General features: G+C 47.6%; 1 protein-coding gene and 1 long non-coding RNA gene across 12 annotated transcripts; one reads left to right on the forward strand and one right to left on the reverse strand.

Moving 5' to 3' along the window:
• Nucleotides 1–1,367: 1,367 nt before the first annotated feature.
• On the reverse strand, nt 1,368–8,331 carry NECAP1 (NECAP endocytosis associated 1). The gene is made up of 8 exons (XM_083803246.1): nt 8,083–8,331; nt 6,546–6,646; nt 6,265–6,369; nt 5,749–5,830; nt 5,268–5,376; nt 4,999–5,185; nt 3,852–3,945; nt 1,368–3,727 (listed from the first exon to the last, which is right to left on the reverse strand). The coding sequence occupies exons 1-8, from the start codon at nt 8,178–8,180 to the stop codon at nt 3,679–3,681; spliced, it is 825 nt and encodes a 274-aa protein (XP_083659372.1). The 5' UTR covers nt 8,181–8,331; the 3' UTR covers nt 1,368–3,678.
• An 86-nt stretch (nt 8,332–8,417) lies between these two features.
• On the forward strand, nt 8,418–12,271 carry LOC310883235. Of its 11 annotated transcripts, none has more exons than XR_014573382.1 (5): nt 8,418–8,556; nt 8,942–9,005; nt 9,106–9,296; nt 9,540–9,683; nt 10,293–10,960. It is a non-coding gene; the product is annotated as an uncharacterized lncRNA (long non-coding RNA). The 11 variants fall into 11 exon arrangements; XR_014573384.1 differs by having other exon boundaries at nt 8,420–8,544; XR_014573391.1 differs by lacking the exon at nt 8,418–8,556 and adding an exon at nt 8,567–8,798.
• The last annotated feature ends 6,463 nt before the right edge of the window (nt 12,272–18,734 follow it).

Raw genomic sequence — 18,734 nt, forward strand, 5'->3', positions numbered from 1 at the left:
TCTCTTCCTCATGAACTGTTTTCCAATTATCTACACTTCTCTACTCCGCAAGCACAATTATATCCCAGCAGCTCCCATAGATGTACTTTACCTGAAACTCCTCTTACTGTGAAGAAATAACCCCAGTCTATTCACCCCTTCTCACTGCACGTACCTGCTGTAAAGTTAGTCAAGCTTCACCATAGTACATGGACGGGACCCTTCACCTCCTCACTGCCAGAACCCACCCAGCCGTATATCCACCATATTCACTGAAAAGGGATAACGGCTTTCCTCTTAGATCTGAAGAAACAGAGAGGTGTTCTTTCCAGGCCACCACAGATTCTATCATAGTTGACGAAAGGAACCAATGTTTACAGGCGCTACTCAAATATCTGGCTTAAAAGGTTAAGACTTCTCACCTTTACCCAGGCCACGTGACTTCCACGATACTTTCAGCGCAACCAGATGTAGTACTTCATTGTCTGGCAGACAAACACTGAGCGAGTGTGGCTGTGCAAGAACAGATGGCCATGAGCAACCTTGCCCAGACCAAAGACAGAAGAATGTCAGGGTCCCGAGCATATATTCCGTATCTTCTGGGGACATGGCTGCCTGGACTCAGGTCAGCACGGCCCTACTCCTCCTATGCCTGCAAACTGTATCTAAGCTAAGGCTCTCACCCTTGATCCCTGCCTAACCTACAGTGCAGCCAGCCGTACGCAGGCTTGGCCGTGTACCCTGCTGATCTGAATCCTCACCCTGACCTACTCCAATCTTCCTGTTTACGTACCAAAGGACTATTCCTTTGTTGGTGAGGCCGCTGCCCTTGCCTGCACTGCTGTGACTCAGCTCCCAGCTTGCTCTCCTTTCAGAGCAACCTGCCCTCACTGCTCCCTGACAAAGGGCCCACTGAGTTCATCTCTGCAGTCAGCAGAGACTGCTTCACATTTGCAAGCATTGCAAGAATGAATTTGGACAAATACCTTCAGGGTGTAAAGCCTCTAATGTCTGAAACGCTAACTGGCAGGGCAACAAAGTTTTCTCACTTGCTAGTTTTATCCATATTCTCATCAAGCGTATCTCCCTCCCTCCCTCCCTTCCCTCCTCTCCCCCACCCCCAGTCAAGCCTGTTTTCAGTGTTGTTTTTTGACCCCCACCATTTGGAACAGCCATAGGCCATTGTTACGTCCTTCTTCCAGGCACCTACTTTGCCCCGACAGAGACTGAAATTCGTTCACTCCTAGAGCTGTTCCTGTCCAGTCTGCAGGCCATAATGCACTTGCAGAAGAACAAGTAGGCTAGTGGCATCTTGCTGGAGACAAAGATCTTCGACCTGCAGGGCTTCCAAAACAACAATTTGACAACTTAGAAGACTCATGACATTCTTTTCCCCAAGATTACTTGTTTAATTGCCATTTCACCAGTACATTTTATGCTTTATATACATGTATCTTTAATCTTTGCTTCTTTAGCTTTTCAAATACATAATATATTATCTTCAGAGTACTAACTAAGACAACACAGAAGAGGCTCCTAGTTAGTTTTTAATTGGTGCTATGAACTTCCTCAGTTTGGGGAACTGACGTGTAGTTGAAATGACAGGACCTGACAATATAAGAGAGGAAATAAAAAAAAAAAAGCCAACCAGCAGAGTCCATGGCTTAGCTAGCAGACTACGGCCACCCACAGATTCTGAGGAGACAGAGAGCTTAAGTACAATGAGACTGCAGGAGCAACTCTGAAGGTAGGGGGAAGCAGGGGAACACCAAGAGAGCCAGGGGATCAGAATTAAATGACTACTTAAAATACATCCAAGAGCAGTCTGGTCCCCACTTCCACAAGTGGAACTGCAGCAGCTTTAGAGCTATTTTCAAAAAAGTTTTGCTTCCTGGAGTGATGATCTAGGTGAAACTTAGTCCCCAAAATGCCCTCATTGTAGCAAGAAGACAAAACAGATGACAGAGCTTAGCAAGTGCAAGGTACATACAACTTACTACTCTCTTAAAATCCTCATGAGGAAATCTTAGTCCCAAAGGGCAAAATTTACTTGCACAGGTGTGCTAGCAGAGAATATCCCAGTTTCAAAAGTGTTGCTGCTGGCTGAACGTTGAAAATGGGAAGAAGTCGTCTAGAGAAGTACCAAAATGCTAGGGTTCTAGTAACTAGGTACTATAAAATGGTCATTGAAACCATCTTCCTGACTAGTGTTTTGGCTTATCAGCTAGCATGGAAGGGCTTGTGAAGTTTCTAGCCTGCCCACAGGCTTTGCCCAGGGTTATCAGCAGACTTACAACCCAGATGACATCCACAGCTGCTGAAGTTGGAATAGCGTCCACATCAAAGGGCCTTCAGAAACTCTCCCAAAAGGAACAGGAGAGAGTAAGGGCCTTCTACCTCTAATTCCCTAAACCACACAGGAAGTAGAGAATTTTCAGGACACATTAAAAAAATTAAAAATAAGCTTCCAAGTTACAGGAACCAGCTCACATCCCTAGAAAGTTATTCCTAGAATAAAAGCCACAAGGAACCCAGGTGGGATATTTTGGCCGTCACAGTTCTCAAGATTGAGCCTACCATACATTTCTTGCCCAAATGATGTGTGACAGCTGAAAAGGGGAGAGTGACTGTCCCTTCACTGGAGAATAACCCACTGTCTCACCACAGCTCTTACTGTGGCATGGATACCCAATACCTGTAACACAGTGCAGAGTCACGACAAGTACTGCTGGACAGATACAAGTCCAGGGCTCAGGATAGTGATGCAGGAACATGAAACGCTGAACGGTGGGACTACCTGGATGTCATCTAGTGCAAGTAACTACCAAATTATAAAGACAGGCTCTTTTTTCTTTTTTAAAGCTATTTCCAGTTAAACAGCTGAAGGACAATGAGGCCTTTGCATGAAGGAACAGGGGAGAAGGGAGGAGTGAGAGAACTTTTTCCAGTGAACCTAGAAGCCAAACAAGGAGTCTCACGATGGGGTGCCCAGCTGCAGTTACAGCATAGTGGCAGCAGATCTACTCAAGGACTTGCACGACTCCTCCCTTAAGAGCACAGGAACACCCAGCACTATAAAGAATTGCACCAAAGAAAGGAATAGTAGTGCATGCATGGGGAGGTTCACTCCCCACCACAGACATAATTAATCTAACAGGATTTTGTGTTGAGATTTAGGAGAAACATGACTTATCTCCTCACAGATTCCATTTACAAGCTCTAGCCAAATGCTGCAGCCCTCAGCACTGTAGGCCAAGATGCAGTGACTTGAGCTGCTATTGAAAGTAACTGCAAAAAGCAAGAGGAAAAAAAAAAAAAAAAAAGGACAAAGAACCCAGAGGCACCTACCCAGCCTCCTCCTGTACCCACCTTCCTCAGGATTCTTGCTTTCCCTGTATGAAAAGATGGGGAAGAAGAGCTAGGATGTAGCATGCAACAGCCAAGTAGGTAGAAGAAATGAGGCTCCCTCTCCTCCTTGCCCACCTTGTGAGGAGTCAGTATGTTCTCTTTAGGTTCAGTAGTTTCAATGTGGGGTCAAAAATAGTAAGTTTTGACTGAAGTGAAGACCTGGCTTAAAAAAGAAGGATTGTCCTGACTTGTTTCTGATTGAAGACTAGAGGTTTGTGCCTCCTGTGATTCCATCTGGTGCCTCTAGAGCCTCTTGGTCATCAGTTTGTTCCATTCCACTGCTTTGACCATTCAGAACTGGACCCAGTTGGACTGCTGAGGAGCCTGATTAGGAACAGCACTGAAAGAAAGAAAGAAAGGACAATCAAAGGAGCAGCTCTAATAAGACTTCGTAACTCACTGCTCTTCCAGCACCCATGAGGAAGCCACCCTTCCTGTGTGGAGTTCCCTTCACCAGAGTTTACCTGGATGCAGTGCTGAAGTCTCCCCAGAGGTCTGCAGTAGCTGACACTGGTGCCTTGGATGCAGACACAGGAGCATCTAAGTCTAACAGGATATCTAAGACAGAAAAAGAAGAAAAATCTGTCAAGATAGTCAAGGGTAAACAAACAACAACAAAAACACGGGCATTTAAACTGTCACCTACATAAACTACTGGATGCAACAGCATCCAGCTCTCCCTCCAGAAGAAGGAAGCTAGAATGTTCAAGGACTGAGTTTGCTGTAACAGCAGCCCCTTTTACCAAATGTACACTGAGCCTCCAGCTCCTGCTGCAGGGGTACATTGTCATCAAGAACCATTCGGTCTTCATCTTAGTGTATCAGCTAGCAGATTTGCAACATATTATCCCTTCCCAGTGGATTTAGGAATCAGATTCAGCCCAAGCACAGCAACCATAATAGTTATTAAACAGGCTTCTCCTGATCAGTACAAATCATGCACGGCAGCCCAGTCCCACTCAAGAGGTTACGGTTTCTTCTCAATCAGGTCTGTATATAGCACTGCTAATGTCCCTGAATTCACAGGAGTATCATCAGCATTCATGTTGCAGTCACACACTCAGTACAGCACCTAGAAGACTGCAGCAACCTCTTTGTTACAGCCCAATTCCACTACACTTTGCACCTTCTGGTCTTCATACTAAAACTACCTCCCCTCCCTGTTCAACTCCTCTCAAGAAGTGCTTTTCCTGCACCTTTCAAAAACCACAGGACTATCTGTCTTTCCCTGTGGAAAGCAAATGACTGAGCACTAGTTTTCTGAACACCCTATACAGCTCTGTCAGTGCCCCTAAAGCACACATGAGTTCAGAAGAATTCAGGTATTTAAATTTGATACCCAACCAACCAGGTCATATTGACCAATTCATTTGGTTTCTCTTCTTGCAAGGAGAGCAGCTACAGTGCTATTCTCCCTTGCAAGGCTATCAAGCTGCTATTATTAAACAAACACGGATATCCTCAGGTCAAAGGGAGCAAAGCCCTCAGGGTCCGTCATGTTTCACAGGGCTTTTAACTGCACTTTTGACACTAGTTCCCTGAAGCAGGCCCATGTTCTATCTCTGCGCCTACTGGTGTCCAACAGACTATTTGTTCTATGCTAATGTTTACCTGCACTGCTCGCATTACTGGATTTCAGCACCGGTGGTGGTGTGACTTGGTTGGCAATGGCCGTGGAAGAAGGAGGAGGGATGGGAGGGACTGCAATTTTGCCTCCTGGTGGGGGTGGAAGCAGGCTTAGGCCCCCTGATCCAGACACACGAGGCTTGGCTACTCCTCCTTTCTTTGTCGTCATGTTCTGTATACAGGGAGAGGACAAGTGAGGAACAGTCTCCACTGGCATATCCAGAGAAAGAAGCTGAGTCAACTTTGCTCCTTACCCCAATGTTCAGTTTGATGGTCTGCCCTTCCTTGAACCCTAAATCTAATTTGGGACGTGTGTCAGCTTCCTGAGACTCCCTGGAGATCTCAGTCTCCTGCTTCACCCACCTAAAAAGAAGAGAGGTAAACACAAGACACTGTGGCAAATGGGAGCAGAGCTTCAGAAAAATGCATGGTTCCTTTCCCCACTCTGCCAAAGAACTGTCATGCCTTGTCAAGCCAGCTACCTCACCACCCCCAGTGCAGTATAGCAAAAAGCTCAGAATACCACAAACCCAAGAGACTGTCTAACACTCCACCTGTAGTGTCATAGGACTTAAGACTAACAGATCAGACCCTGCAGGACCCTCAGCTTGCAGCACACTCAGAGCAGGGCTTCATGATCATCCTGAGGAAACCTGCTCTAAGAGGACATGCACCACCACCCAACTCATTCCAGGGGCCAGAGGAAAAGCAGCAGTCCAGAAAAGCACAACTCACTTGAAGTGATCCTGCAAAGATACGTTGAAGTCAAAGGCATCACCACGGTCCGTGAAACCAATGCCTATAAATGCACTTCGTCCTAGCAAGGAGACGGAAGGAGTCATTGTAGGTGCCTTGCAAATTGGCCCCTGTGTCCATTCACTCCAAAATCCTCCTGCTTCTCCTAAACCACTCTGTGCTACCTCCCTCTGAGACATCTGCAGCTGAACACAAGCAGCTCACAGAAGTTCATTGCTCCTAGCCTGTAAGATGCACTTTTCTCACCATGTAGCGCTCTCAGAAACTGAATGCTCCTCCCTGTACTCTGTGTACTGTAGAGAACCCTCCTCTGTTAATCTTACCTTCCTACCCCTCCAGACACCCTACCCAGACTTTTCAGCACTCCCCCCACCATCTCAATCCACCAGACATGCATGCAGCTCCATCAGGTATGTCTGATGAACGCAGACATACATCAGCTCCATCCGTCTCCTCCACCCCGACACTTGGCATATACACGACCCCTCAACTTACCAGTCCCATCCTGAATCCGAATCACAAAGTAACGGCTGGAATCCGTCACCGTCTCCACTGCAATGCCAGGATATTGGTCTATAGGAGCCTGAGCAAATAGTTCCCCTAGAAACAAAGAATCAGGTATTAAGGAGAGCAAGCTTTTTCTAATGCATGTCCAGAGCTACCATACAGAGCTTTGAGCAGGCTTAGAATCACAGAGCTTTGAGCAGGCTTAGAATCACAGATTCATAACTAGCAACCACAGTTACGGTCTTGCCAAACCACATCCCTTCCCTTACCTGAAACCTTATCTTCTAGTTTTATATATGCAGTTTTGCCTTTGGAGGTGACACGAAGTCGCCCTGTCCAGTCCGGATGGTCCAGTTTCCAGTCAGATGCCCTGAAAAGAAAAGCAACTGTTCACTGACCGTACTTCAACCCTTCCACTTCTGCCCATCCAGCTAAAGTCTCTGCTCCCAAACCTTCAATGCATGCAGCTGCCTTATTCCCCTTCTCTTCTCTAACAATATATAAGGTCTCAGCTCCTCTGTTGCTGCCAATCTACATGCATAGCTCTGAGCAGCCTACCTTTCTGCTGCATAAAGGGAAATGGATACTATCCAGAGAACATCAACTCTGTGTTTTCCTTTATAATATTGCAGAGTAGGGGAGACTGAAACCCAAGAACTCACTTGGAACTGTAAACACAAAAAGCAACTTAAAATCATCAGGAAAATTCATTAATTTTCTGAAACATACTGAAAAGTCACTCCATTATTTTATCCTACTGTTGTAAAAACAGTATCAAGTACCTGTACATCTAGAGGCAGCTAGTTTATACTAGGTAAAACATCATACATGCAACCATCTTGGCTGCCCCATCAAACAGACTGTTGCAGAATGAAAGAAAAAATAATAATTAAAAAAAAAACAGAAAAAAAAAAAAACAGAAAAAACATCAACCTACAGGAGTCTGCAAATGGAAATAAGCATCTGTGGCCAGGTACAGCATCCACACCAGCAGCAGATCACCAAGCCCAGCAAGTACCAGCAATACCCACTAGAGCTTCAGAGTACAAACCAATTTCTCCAGCAAGTCTGCAGGAGCAGCTCACAGTGACATGCCACTGGTTTTGGCTAAAGACAGAGAAGGTATTTCTAACTCCTAGACCTGGAATATTTTCATAACAATCATAATGAAGCTCTTTTGCCTTCCTCCCAGCTACTGCAACAGCCAACAGACCAAATTCAACATTTGGTTACAGCAAATTGGACTCGTGTCCGATACTGGGAACCTGGCAAATTGAGAGCAGATGTTGGCTCTGCCTGGAAAAAGCACTGGAAGTCACTTACGTGCTCTCATGTCCTGCGTACGACTAGCTAGGCAATCCCCCGTCCTCCGCAGTATAGGAGGGAATACTTCTGGTCTAAGGCACAGACAGCATACAAAAGACTATTCAAATTTATTAGAAACATTCAGCATGTCATCTGCGGCTGAGGCCAGCGGAGGCAGAGGTGCTAAGGCCTCAGGAAGTCCACCTGACCTGCCTAAAGCCAGAGTGCGGCTCAGCAGGCACCACGAGCACCTGCATCCCAAGCCCCTGCTCGTCCACGCAGAATTGACCGTGCCAGCTGATCGGTCGCTCATGTGAAAGTCGACCACCGACCCCGGCAAGGCCTCCGCCGCCTCATCCTCATCCTCCTCCTCCTCCTCCTCCCCGCCCCGCTGAAGCGGGCAGCGCCGAGGCCAGGCGAGAGAGGCTCGGCCGCCCCAGGCGGAGCGGGGACCGCGCACAGCCCCGCAGCGAGCACGGGCCCCCGGCCCGGCCCCGGCACCTGTATCCGCGGTTGGAGGTGCGCGGCGGGATGCGGTACACGTTGACATCGGGCTTCACGCAGAGGACGGACTCGTACTCCAGCTCGGCCGCCGCCATCTCGGACGCCAACCCCGGCACCCCGGCGCGGAGCGAAGGGTGGGAGCCTAGGAACAAGCGGCACTTCCGACCGCCATCTTTGATGCGGGCAGGCCCCGCCTGGGGGCGCCGCTGCGCCTACGTTGGGATCGGGCCGCGGCGGCGACGGCGCCGAGGAAGGCATCTTGCTGCGCCCGGCCGCCATCTTGGAACCGGTCCTGACAAAGCAAGCGCGGCCGGCGCCATCTTGGCTCCTGGCAGCCCGCTTCCCCCCGCCTGACGGGGCTCGGGGCGGCCATGTTTGGTGCGGGCTGACGAAGCCGCGCCGGGCGCCATCCTGTGTGCGAGCTCCCGTTTGGCCGCCGGGGCGCCGGCGCTGGCCTCGGTGCTGGCTGCGGTACCGCGGCGCCGCGCGGCTGAGGCCTCCCGTGGGGCGGGGGGCCGCGGGCAGGCAGCGCCACCAAGGGGGGTGGCGGCTTGTCGGCACCGGGATCACCGTGACACGGCGGGTGCTGGGAAGCCCTGGGTCGGGGCGTGCTGAAGCAGATCCCCCTGTTCTCCCCTTCACATTTTTTTTTTGATAAGGACTAATAGTGTGTAAACTCCCGTTTTTTAATAGTCACAGACTTCCCGGTGAAGGTTGGTGTTGAAGTCTTCTGCTGTGCGGTGGCCTGTGAACTGAGTCTCTAACAATCCTAAATGTTCACTCTGAAAACTGGTAGAAAAGGTACGAGAAAAGGTGTAAGAAAAGTTTATAAACAAAGTTATCTTTGTCCCCACAGCCAGAGACAGACGTGGCATGGGCTAATTGCGCCAGGAAGTAATTTAAGCTATCTATGCAAGACAGTGAGTACAATTTATTGCTGAGACTATAAGAACAAATAAATGAAACAGCACTGAGTTTGAGGGATATATATATATTTATTTTTTTCTGGTATGAAACAAGAGTTAATGCAGTGAGAGCTGAAACTGCATCTGGAGGTTTGTAGGAGGAACAGGGTGGTAGCAGTCAAAGAAACTGTCCTTGCATCATGCCAAACACCCAACTAGCCCAGCATTGCATCTCTGACAGTGCCCAGTGCAAAAAAAAAAACGAAACTCGGAAAGGGGGATTGTGTTGCTGATTCCATAGATCTGGTAAGTGAAACTGTTTTGAAGTCAATAAAAGGAACAGTCTGGGGTCATTAAGACCAATGAAATAGCATACTTGTAATTTAACTAGCATATGTCAATGTAACTGGCCTAGCTTTAAAAAAAAAAAAAATGGACAGCTATATGAATAGATACACAGGAACGATGCATGACTGGTGTGAGCTAAGTACCTGAACACGATGGAATTATGCAAATGTGCAACTTCTGTTTTCCCCTCGCCTCTTCCAGCTTGTTCTGTTTCTCTGAAGTAGAAGGGAGAGGCTGACACATTGCTTTGTGGCAGATGTTGATGCCTGGGGATCAGAGGTCCATACCCTGCTGTGTGGGTGAAGAAAGGCCTTGCCCTGCCAGGCTGCACACAATGACAGACAGGTACCTGCTTGGGAATAGAGGTTTGAACACTTTTGTACAACCTGCACAAGAAAATGTGGGAATATATGGAGTCTATACTTAATGCAGACGTGCCACAATGCAAAAGAAAGCTGTGCCTCCCTACTTACAGTATGCCAGTGTTGTATTGCTTGTCAGACTGCCAGATTGAAGGCAAAGAGGTTAATGAGAGGCAAACCTTGGAGAAGAACAGAGCAGAGCTGTTTAAAGACAGTAAACAATACAGAATTACAGTTTCCTAGTATACTAGACTGGCAAGCTGTAATGTAAGGGCTTTGTGGGCCAGAAGTTGGGTGTGCATTAATTAGCAATATTTTATAGACTTTCCTCCTCTGGATTCATCTAATTGCTTTTTTAAACCTGTTCATACTTTTGGTTACCAATAATCATCCTTTAAGCCATGAATCTAATCATGCAAAATGTGGAAAAGTGTTGGGTTGTTTGCTTTTTAGTTTTGTTTTCAAACTTCTATCTGATCATTTCATTTGATATCTCCTAGTTAATGTACTGTTAAAATTTACATAAAACTATTACATAAAACTATTCCCCTCATATCCCTCATACTGCCACTTAGATGTCTTTTTTTCACAGGGTGAAATGTTCTCATCAGTTGAGCTTGTCCACCAGAAGAAACTATTCTGAGCCGTGACTGTCCGGTTGTCTACATAATTTCTGCTACTATAATTGTTTTTAAGATAGAGGACCACCACGACAGCCAGTATTCAAGATGCAGCTGAATACTTCCTGCTGTATTTACCTTTTGAATACCGTAGCATCGTGACGTGGTTTTTAATAGAATTTTCTACAGCAACTGCTATGTTTCTTCTTTAAGTGGTAACTTACCTAGATTACACCACTCTATGTATAGTTGTGTTTGCTTTCCAAATTCAGTAATTCACAATTACCAACATTAAATGTCACCCGCCTCCTTATTGTGTTGTCATGTGCCACAATCCTCTTACAACTCTTGTAAGAGAGCATTTAAACAAGAGAGTGGCAAAGGGCCAACTTTTGTAAGCACGTGAGGAAAGGTGCACAGGGAGCACCAGGACACCGGGAATGTGTCTCCCCCATTTGATTCTATTGAAAGTTATCCAACAGGGAGCATAAGTCTTCTGTTTGGTTTGTTAGTTTTTCAAACAAGTGTCCTTGGGCCAAGAAAAAATAAAGCATTGCCAATAATAGCTTGAGGGTTTGTTTTGTTTTTACAGGATTAAGCAGTAAGGATGAAATCGTGAAGGAGAGCTTATTTAAAGTCTGACTGTGAAAGAAATGGAAGCTATAGGCTTCCCACAGAAATTGTTAATGAATGAGAACCAAAGAACAGCAAAAGTCTTGGCTGGAGCTCAATCATATGAGGTGAGCAAATACAAAGTCCTACACAAGTAAGATAAAATATCTAGTGCATACCAATGTATGAGTAGCCTGATAATAAAACATGGAGAAGAATCATTTCTGCTTTTGCTTTGTTTTGTTGTTTTGTTTTGTTTTGCTTTGCTTATTTAAGAAACATACATATATATATATGGCATTGTCTAGGAATGCCCATGAAGCCTGTCTCTGTGGATGGACACAACATTTGGAATTATCCTTCTGTGTACAGGAAGGAAACCAGTCTCACAAAATGACTCACTAGACTGTTTAAAGGTTAATGCTGAGACAAGCATTTTTACAAAACAGTCCAAATACTATTTCAAATGGTACTTCCTTCACTGAAAATGCACTGGCAAAACATTTGACCTGAACACTCACCCAGTCCTGAGAACACTTTATTGCGAAGAGCTACTTTTTAGTTATGTATGATCCAGTTACGTACATACCGGTTTTGCCATCCTTTGTTCCCTGCTTGATGTCCAAATGTCTTGTGCTTACCTAAACTTACCTAGAAATGTACAAGATATGTTGGGACCATACATGGGATTTTCTGAAGAGGCAAATCTCAGAAATACTACAGCAGGACAACCTTGCAGATATGTGGTATCACTGGGGAGACCCTATGAAACTAACTATGCACTTGTGATGATGAAAACAAGTGCAGTGCAAAGACTGGTCACCAAAGCACTGCCATATGCTTTATAGAGAAATAGTTGCATTAGTTATAGATAAGCTTTATAGGGAAATTTTTGAACGGTTTTTGTTTGTTTGTTTAGGAAGAAGAGTTTGCCACATACAAGGAGCATTCAGAGTCTGAAAGATGATAGTTACCTAGTGACTCCACCTGCGCAGAAACAACTGGGGAGTCAAGAGAAGTTGCAAAGCTTTGGTGAACTGCACAAGAAGTAGTAAAAAAAAATAAAAGTGGAATTCGTAGTTCTTGCTAAAATGTTTTGGAGACAACCTGGCATGAGGGAAGCACTTGGAAATACCACATTTTGAGAAGTGCAGAGAGGTACCTGGTGACAGACAACATGGCTTCTCTAAGGGCAAATCATCACAAATTTGGTAGCCTTCTATGACAGGGTGCCCTGTCATAGACTTTCTATGACCTGCTGTGGCTGCAGGTGCCCACCGCGAGCAGCGTGTGTGCCGCTGGTGCTGCAGGGCGCGGGGTTTTCACCAACTGTTCATGGAATCACATCGCCCTCAGCCTTAAAAAAGCCTCAGGGAGGGCAGCGAGGAGTCGCTGCCCACCAGGCGCAGGGAGGGGCGACCAACGCGTTATAGCTGCCCGCAGCATGCTGCAGTGGTGGCTGTGGGGCACAGGGATTCTGTCCCTCCTCCCTTTCTTGTCCATCCTGTCTACTGGCAGCCTTTGTGACCGCAGTTTTTGCTGTGGTCTCCATCAGGCAGAGAGCTTCCCCCAAAAAGGCTGTGGTGACCCAAACAGAGGGCCTGCCCAAGGCCATGGCTGTACAGGTCTCTGGCTGCAGGGAGTGCCAGAGCCTGCTGCTGCCGGGGGAGGGCAGCAGGTATTGCACCTGTGTGGGGTGCGAGCAGGTGGAAGGTCTGGTCAGCTGAAAGAGGAGGTTGAGAGACTGAGGGCCATCAGGGACTGTGAGCAGGAGATCGACTGGTGGAGTAGCTCCCTGGCGTGCCAGAGGGAAAGGCGCCAGGGAGATACCCCACAATTGGTGGTGGATCCCCTGCCCTGCCCCTGTCAGGCAGAGGTGGGGAGGGGAGGGTCCCTGCTCAGCATCCTTGGCGACCCCCCACACACACACACCTCCCCAGGTCCCCCTAAGCAGTAGGTTTGTAGCATTGGACACTGAAGGGGAGGTAAGTGGGGCTGCGCGGGAAGGTTCCCCTAAGAGGTTACCAAGGACGAGGCGGTTGACTCTGTGCATTCAGACCGCCTCTCCCAGGAAAGAAAGAAGGGTGGTAGTGGTAGGCGACTCCCTTCTCAGGGGAACGGAGGGCCCCGTTTGCAGACCAGACCCGAGCCGTAGGGAAGTGTGCTGCCTACCTGGGGCCTGGGTCAGGGACATAACTAGAAAACTCCTGGAGCTGGTTCACCCCACTGATTGCTACCCATTACTCATAGTTCATGTGGACAGTGATGAAATCGCTCAGAGAAGCCTGCGAACTATGAAAAGAGATTTCAGGAGTTTAGGGAGAATAGTTCAAGGAGCAGGAGCACAAGTGGTGTTTTGTTCTATTCCTTCTGGGGAGGTGAAAGACACAGAGCGGGCTAGGAAAACACAGGTAATGAGTAATTGGCTGAGAGGCTGGTGTTGAGACAGGAACCTTGGGTTCTTTGACCATGGGGCAGTTTACTCGGCCCCTGGCCTGTTGTCGATGGATGGAACTCACCTGTCTCAAAGCGGGAAACGAATCCTAGCACAGGAGCTAGCAGGACTCGTCGAGAGAACTTTAAGCTAGCTATGATGGGGGGAAAGGGATAAAACAGGGCTCACCAGAGAAGAGCCTAGGGGAATGGTGCTGAAGCTGGGGGTGAGACAGATGTCTCATCTGAAGTGCATCTACACCAATGCACGCAGCATGGGCAACAAACAGGAGGAGCTGGAAGCGATTGTGCGGCAGGCTAACTATGACCTAGTTGCCATAACTGAAACATGGTGGGATCACTCCCACGGGTGGAGTACTGTGATGGACAGCTACAAGCTCTTCAGAAGGGATAGACAAGGAAGGAAGGGTGGTGGTGTGGGTCTTTATATTAAAGAGTGTTTTGATGTTGAAGAGCTTGGGGTTGGGAACGATAAAGTTGAGTGTCTATGGATAAAGATTGGGGGAAGACCTGTAGGGGTGACATCTTGGTGGGGGTCTGTTATAGGCTGCCTAATCAAGGTGAAGAGATGTATGAGGCATTCTATGAGCAGCTTGCAGAAGCTGCATGATCACCAGCGCTCGTTCTCATGGGAGACTTCAACTTCTCTGACATATGCTGGAAGTATAATACTGCACAGAGGAAGCAGTTCAGGAGGTTTCTAGAGTGTGTGGAAGATAGATGACACAGCTGGTACGAGAGCCTACCAAGTGAGGTGCCCCACTAGACCTGCTCTTCACTAACAGAGAAGGACTGGTGGGAGATGTGAAGGCTGGGGACTGTCTTGGGCAGAGCAACCATGAAATTGTAGAGTTTTCTATTTTTGGTGATGTCAGAAGGGTAACTAGCAAAACTGCTATCTTGAACTTTCGGAGGGTGGACTTTGACCTGTTCATTACACTTGTTGCAAGGGTCCCTTGGGATTCACTCCTTAAGGGCAAAGGGGTCCAGGAAGCCTGGACGCTCCTCAAGACGGAAATCTTAAAAGTCCAGGAGCAGGCTGTTCCTGAGTCCCATAAGGCAAGCTGGAGGGGAAGAAGACCAGCGTGGATGAACCGGGAACTTTTGTTGAGACTCTGGGGGAAAAAGAGAGTCTATGTCCTCTGGAAGAAGGGACAGGCTACTAGAGGACACTACAAAGAAGTTGCTAAGATTTGTAGGGAAGAAGTTAGAAAGGCAAAAGCCCAGTTGAACGCAGATTGGCCACTGCAGTAAAAGAGAACAAGAAACCCTTTTACAAATATATTAACAGTAAGAGAAGAACCAAGGGGAATTTCTGTCCTTTACTTGATGCAGCAGGAAATATGATCACTGAGGATAAGGAAAAAGCTGAGGTTCTCAACGTCTTCTTACATGTCTTTAATAGTCGGATCAGTTATCCTCAGGGTACTTTACACACTGACCTGGAAGTCCCTTGTGATTCAGGTAGAGAATCAACCCGTGATTCAGGAAGAGACAGCTAGAGACCTGCTCCTCCATCTGGAACGTCACAAGTCCATGGGACCAGATGGGCTTCACACTAGGGTGCTGAGGGAGCTGGCGGAGGTAGTTGCCAAGCCGCTTTCCACCATCTACGAGCATTCCTGGTTATCTGGAGAGGTCCCAGGGGATTGGAGGCTTGCCAGTGTGACTGGCACGTCCGTGGCATTCAGGGGATCAGGCCCAGCCAGCATGGGTTCATGAAAGGCAGGTCGTGCTTGTCCAACCTCATCTCCTTCTATGACCGTGTGACCAGACTGGTAGATGAGGGAAAGGCTGTTGATGCAGTCTACCTAGACTTCAGCAAAGCCTTTGACACGGTCTCCCACAGTATTCTCCTGGGGAAACTGGCTGCCCGTGGCCTGAACAGGTATACTCTTCTCTGGGTAAAGAACTGGCTGGAGGGACGTGCCCAGCGGGTAGTGACTAATAGAGTTAAGTCCAGCTGGTGTCTCGTTACAAGTGGTGTCCCCCAGGGGTCGGTACTGGGACCTATCTTGTTTAATATCTTTATTGATGACCTAGATGAGGGGATTGAGTGTACCCTCAGTAAGTTTGCAGATGACACCAGGTTGGGAGGTAGTGTCGATCTGCCTGAGGGCAGGGTGGCCCTTCAGAGGGATCTGGATAGGCTGAATTGCTGGGATGAGGTGAATGGGATGAGGTTCAACAAGGCCAAGTGCCGGGTCCTGCACTTTGGCCACAACAACCCATGCAACGCTATAGGCTTGGGGCAAATTGGCTAGAAGACTGTGAAGAGGAAAAGGACCTGGGAGCGTTGATCGATGCCTGGCTGAACATGAGCCGACAGTCTGCCCAGGTGGCCAAGAAGGCCAACAGCATCCTGGCCTGTATTAGAAATAGTGTAGCCAGCAGGAGCAGAGAGGTGATCGTCCCCCTGTACTCTACTCTGGTGAGGCTGCACCTTGAGTACTGTGTTCAGTTTTGGGCCCCTCGCTACAAGAAGGACATCGAGGCCCTGGAGCATGTCCAGAGAAGGGCAACAAAACTGGTGAGGGGTCTGGAGCACAAGTCTTATGAGGAGTGGCTGAGGGAGCTGGGCTTGTTTAGCCTGGAGAAGAGGAGGCTCAGGAGAGACCTCATTGCACTCTACAACTTCCTGAAGGGAGGTTGTGATGAGGAGGGGGTCAGCCTCTTCTCCCAGATAACTAATCATAGGACTCAAGGAAATGGCCACAAGTTGCCTGGGGAGATTTAGATTAGGTATCAGGAAAAACTTTTTCTCTCAAAGAGTGGTCAGGAACTGGAACGGCCTGCCCAGGGAGGTGGCGGAGTCACTGTCCCTTGCGGTGTTCAAGAAGAACCTGGACGAGGTGCTATGAGATATGATTTAATAGCTTAGTGGGTAGTATTGGTGATAGGAGGACAGTTGGACTAGATGATCTTGTAGGTCCTTTCCAACCTTGTGTTTCTATGATTTTATGATTGTATGGTATTGGGACCAGTGTTATTTAACATCTTTGTTGGAGATGTGAACAGTGGGATCAAGTGCACCCTCAGCAAGTCTGCAGACAACACCAAGCTGAGTGTTGATATGCTACAAGGAAGGGATGCCATCCAAAGGGATCTGGACAGGCTTGAATGGTGAGCCCATGCAAACTTCATGAAGTTCAATGAGGCCAAGGGAAAGGTCCTGCACGTGGGTCGGAGCAGTCACAAACATGAATGCAGGCTGGGTGATGAGTGCATTGAGAGCAGCCCTATGGAGAAGAATTTTAGGGGTCTTGTTGGATGGAAAACTGAATATGAGCCAGCAATATGCTGTTGCATCCCAGAAAGCTAACTGTATCCTGAGCTGCATCAAAAGAAGTGTGGCCAGCAGGTCAAGGGAAGTGAGTCTCCCCCTCTACTCTGCTCTCGTGAGACCCTACATAGACTACCGTGTTCAGCTCCGGGGCCCCCAATGCAAGAAGGATATAGGCCTGTTAGAGTGGGTCCAGAGGAGGCCACATAGATGATCAGAGGGCTGGAGCACCTCTCCTATGAAGAATAAACCGAGGGTGTTGGGGTTGTTCAGCCTGGAGAAGAGAAGGATCTGGGAAGACCTTACAGTGGCCTTCCAGTGCCTAAAGGGGGCCTACAGGAAAGCTGGGGAGAGACTCTGTCAAGGAGTGTAGTGATAGGACAAAGGATAACAGTTTTAAACCAAAAGAAGGTGGATTTAGGTTAGATGTAAGGAAGAAATTCTTCACTCTGAGGGTAGTTAGACACTGGAAGAGCTTGCCCAGAGTTGTTTGTGAGACCCCTCTCTGGAAGTGCTGAAGGCCAGGTTGAATGGGGCTTTGAGCAACCTGCTCTAACAGGAGGTGTCCCTGCCCATGGCATGGGGGTTGGAACTAGATGATCTTTAAGGTCTCTTCCACCCAAACCTTTCTAGGATTCTATGATTCTGAATGGGTGCAACTATTTAGTAACTAGTAGACTTACAGTTTTGTAATAAACCTGAAAAAGCAAAGTAAATTGTAGCTCACGTTAAGGTTTTAGTCGATTGGTTATGGGGGCCAGTTGAATCTATACAAGATAAATTTCAGTATGACCATCCTTATAGACACATTGATGGAGGATGGGCTAGATAAGTGAACAGTGAGGTGGACTGAAAAGTGTTTGACCTGGTGGGCTCAGAAAGTGCTGGTCAGAAGAGCTAAATCTGACTAATTGCAGGTCACTAGTGGTATCTGGCAGCAGTCAGCCCTGGTTCTGGTATTGTTTAACTCAACGCTAGGAAGATGAAGCAGGCTCTCTACAAGTCTGCTGATGGTACAAATCTGGCCGACACATCAGACGGCTTTGCTGGCATTCAGAGGTACCTGGACAGGCTGAAGAACTGAGCGGACAAGAACATCATGAAATTCAACAGACAGACCTACAAAGGCCTTATCCTGACAAAGAACAATCCCATGCACCAGTACATTCTTAGGACTGTCTGGAAAGCAGCGCTGCAGGGAATGGTGACCTTGTGATCCTGGTGGACAAAAAGCTGAGCATAAGCCAGCAATGCACCCTAATGCCCCAATGGCAATTAAGGCCAAGAGCACCCACGGCTATGTTAGGACAAGTGTCAGCAGAGGGAAGTGATCCTCCTCCTCTACTCAGTATTGGTGAGGCCACATCTAGAGTGTTAGGTGCTGTTCTGGGCTCCCCAGTACAACGGAGACATGGACATAGCAGAGACTTGTGAAGATCCAGTAAGATGATTAAAGGACTAGAACATCCTTCGTGCAAGTAAGGGCTGTGACAGCTGAATCTGTCCAGCATGGGGAAGAGAAGACTCAGGGGGATCTTATAAATGTGTGTAACTCTCTGATTGGAGTGTGTAAAGAAGATGGAGCCAGACTCTTCTCAGTGGTGTCTGGTGACAGGAAAAGGGACAGTGGGCACAAACTGAATTGGGAAATTGTCTGAACACAAAATAAATTATTTTTTTTTTTAATTGTGAGGGTGGTTGACCACTGGAACAGATTGTCCAGAGAGGTTGGGGAGTCTCCTTCTGTGGAGATATCAAAACAATAGAGTCCTAGGTAATTTGCTCTAGCTGATCCTGCTTTGAGCAGTGAGGTGTACTAGACAGCCTCCAAAGGTCCTCTCCAACTTCAACTATTCTATGATTCTGTGAAACACAGCCTTCCTAAGATAACTCTGTTTCCCAGCTGGGGAAGGGAGAGATCCAGAAGAGATGAAAAGATGATCGTCATCATAGTATGGTGATTTGGGATTAATATCACAGCTGCAAGTCAAAGGTCTGGTTTGATCTGAATAATCATTTTCTGAAAGTGACAAAATGTCTTCCTTCCTTCTTGCACCATGTCCGT

This window comes from Anser anser, assembly GCF_964211835.1.
Source record: "Anser anser genome assembly, chromosome: 1".
NCBI classification, from domain to species: domain Eukaryota; kingdom Metazoa; phylum Chordata; class Aves; order Anseriformes; family Anatidae; genus Anser; species Anser anser.

What these genes read in the sequence shown, in the direction of transcription:
- NECAP1 (XM_083803246.1), bottom strand. Translation starts at nt 8,180, where the DNA reads ATGGCGGCGGCCGAGCTGGAGTACGAGTCCGTCCTCTGCGTGAAGCCC. An exon ending in TCGGATTCAGGATGGGACTG is followed by an intron (nt 5,831 to 6,264) that starts GTAAGTTGAGGG and finishes TCTCCTTGCTAG; the next exon opens with GACGAAGTGCATTTATAGGC. An exon ending in TCTTTGCAGGATCACTTCAA is followed by an intron (nt 5,377 to 5,748) that starts GTGAGTTGTGCT and finishes TCTTCTTTTTAG; the next exon opens with GTGGGTGAAGCAGGAGACTG.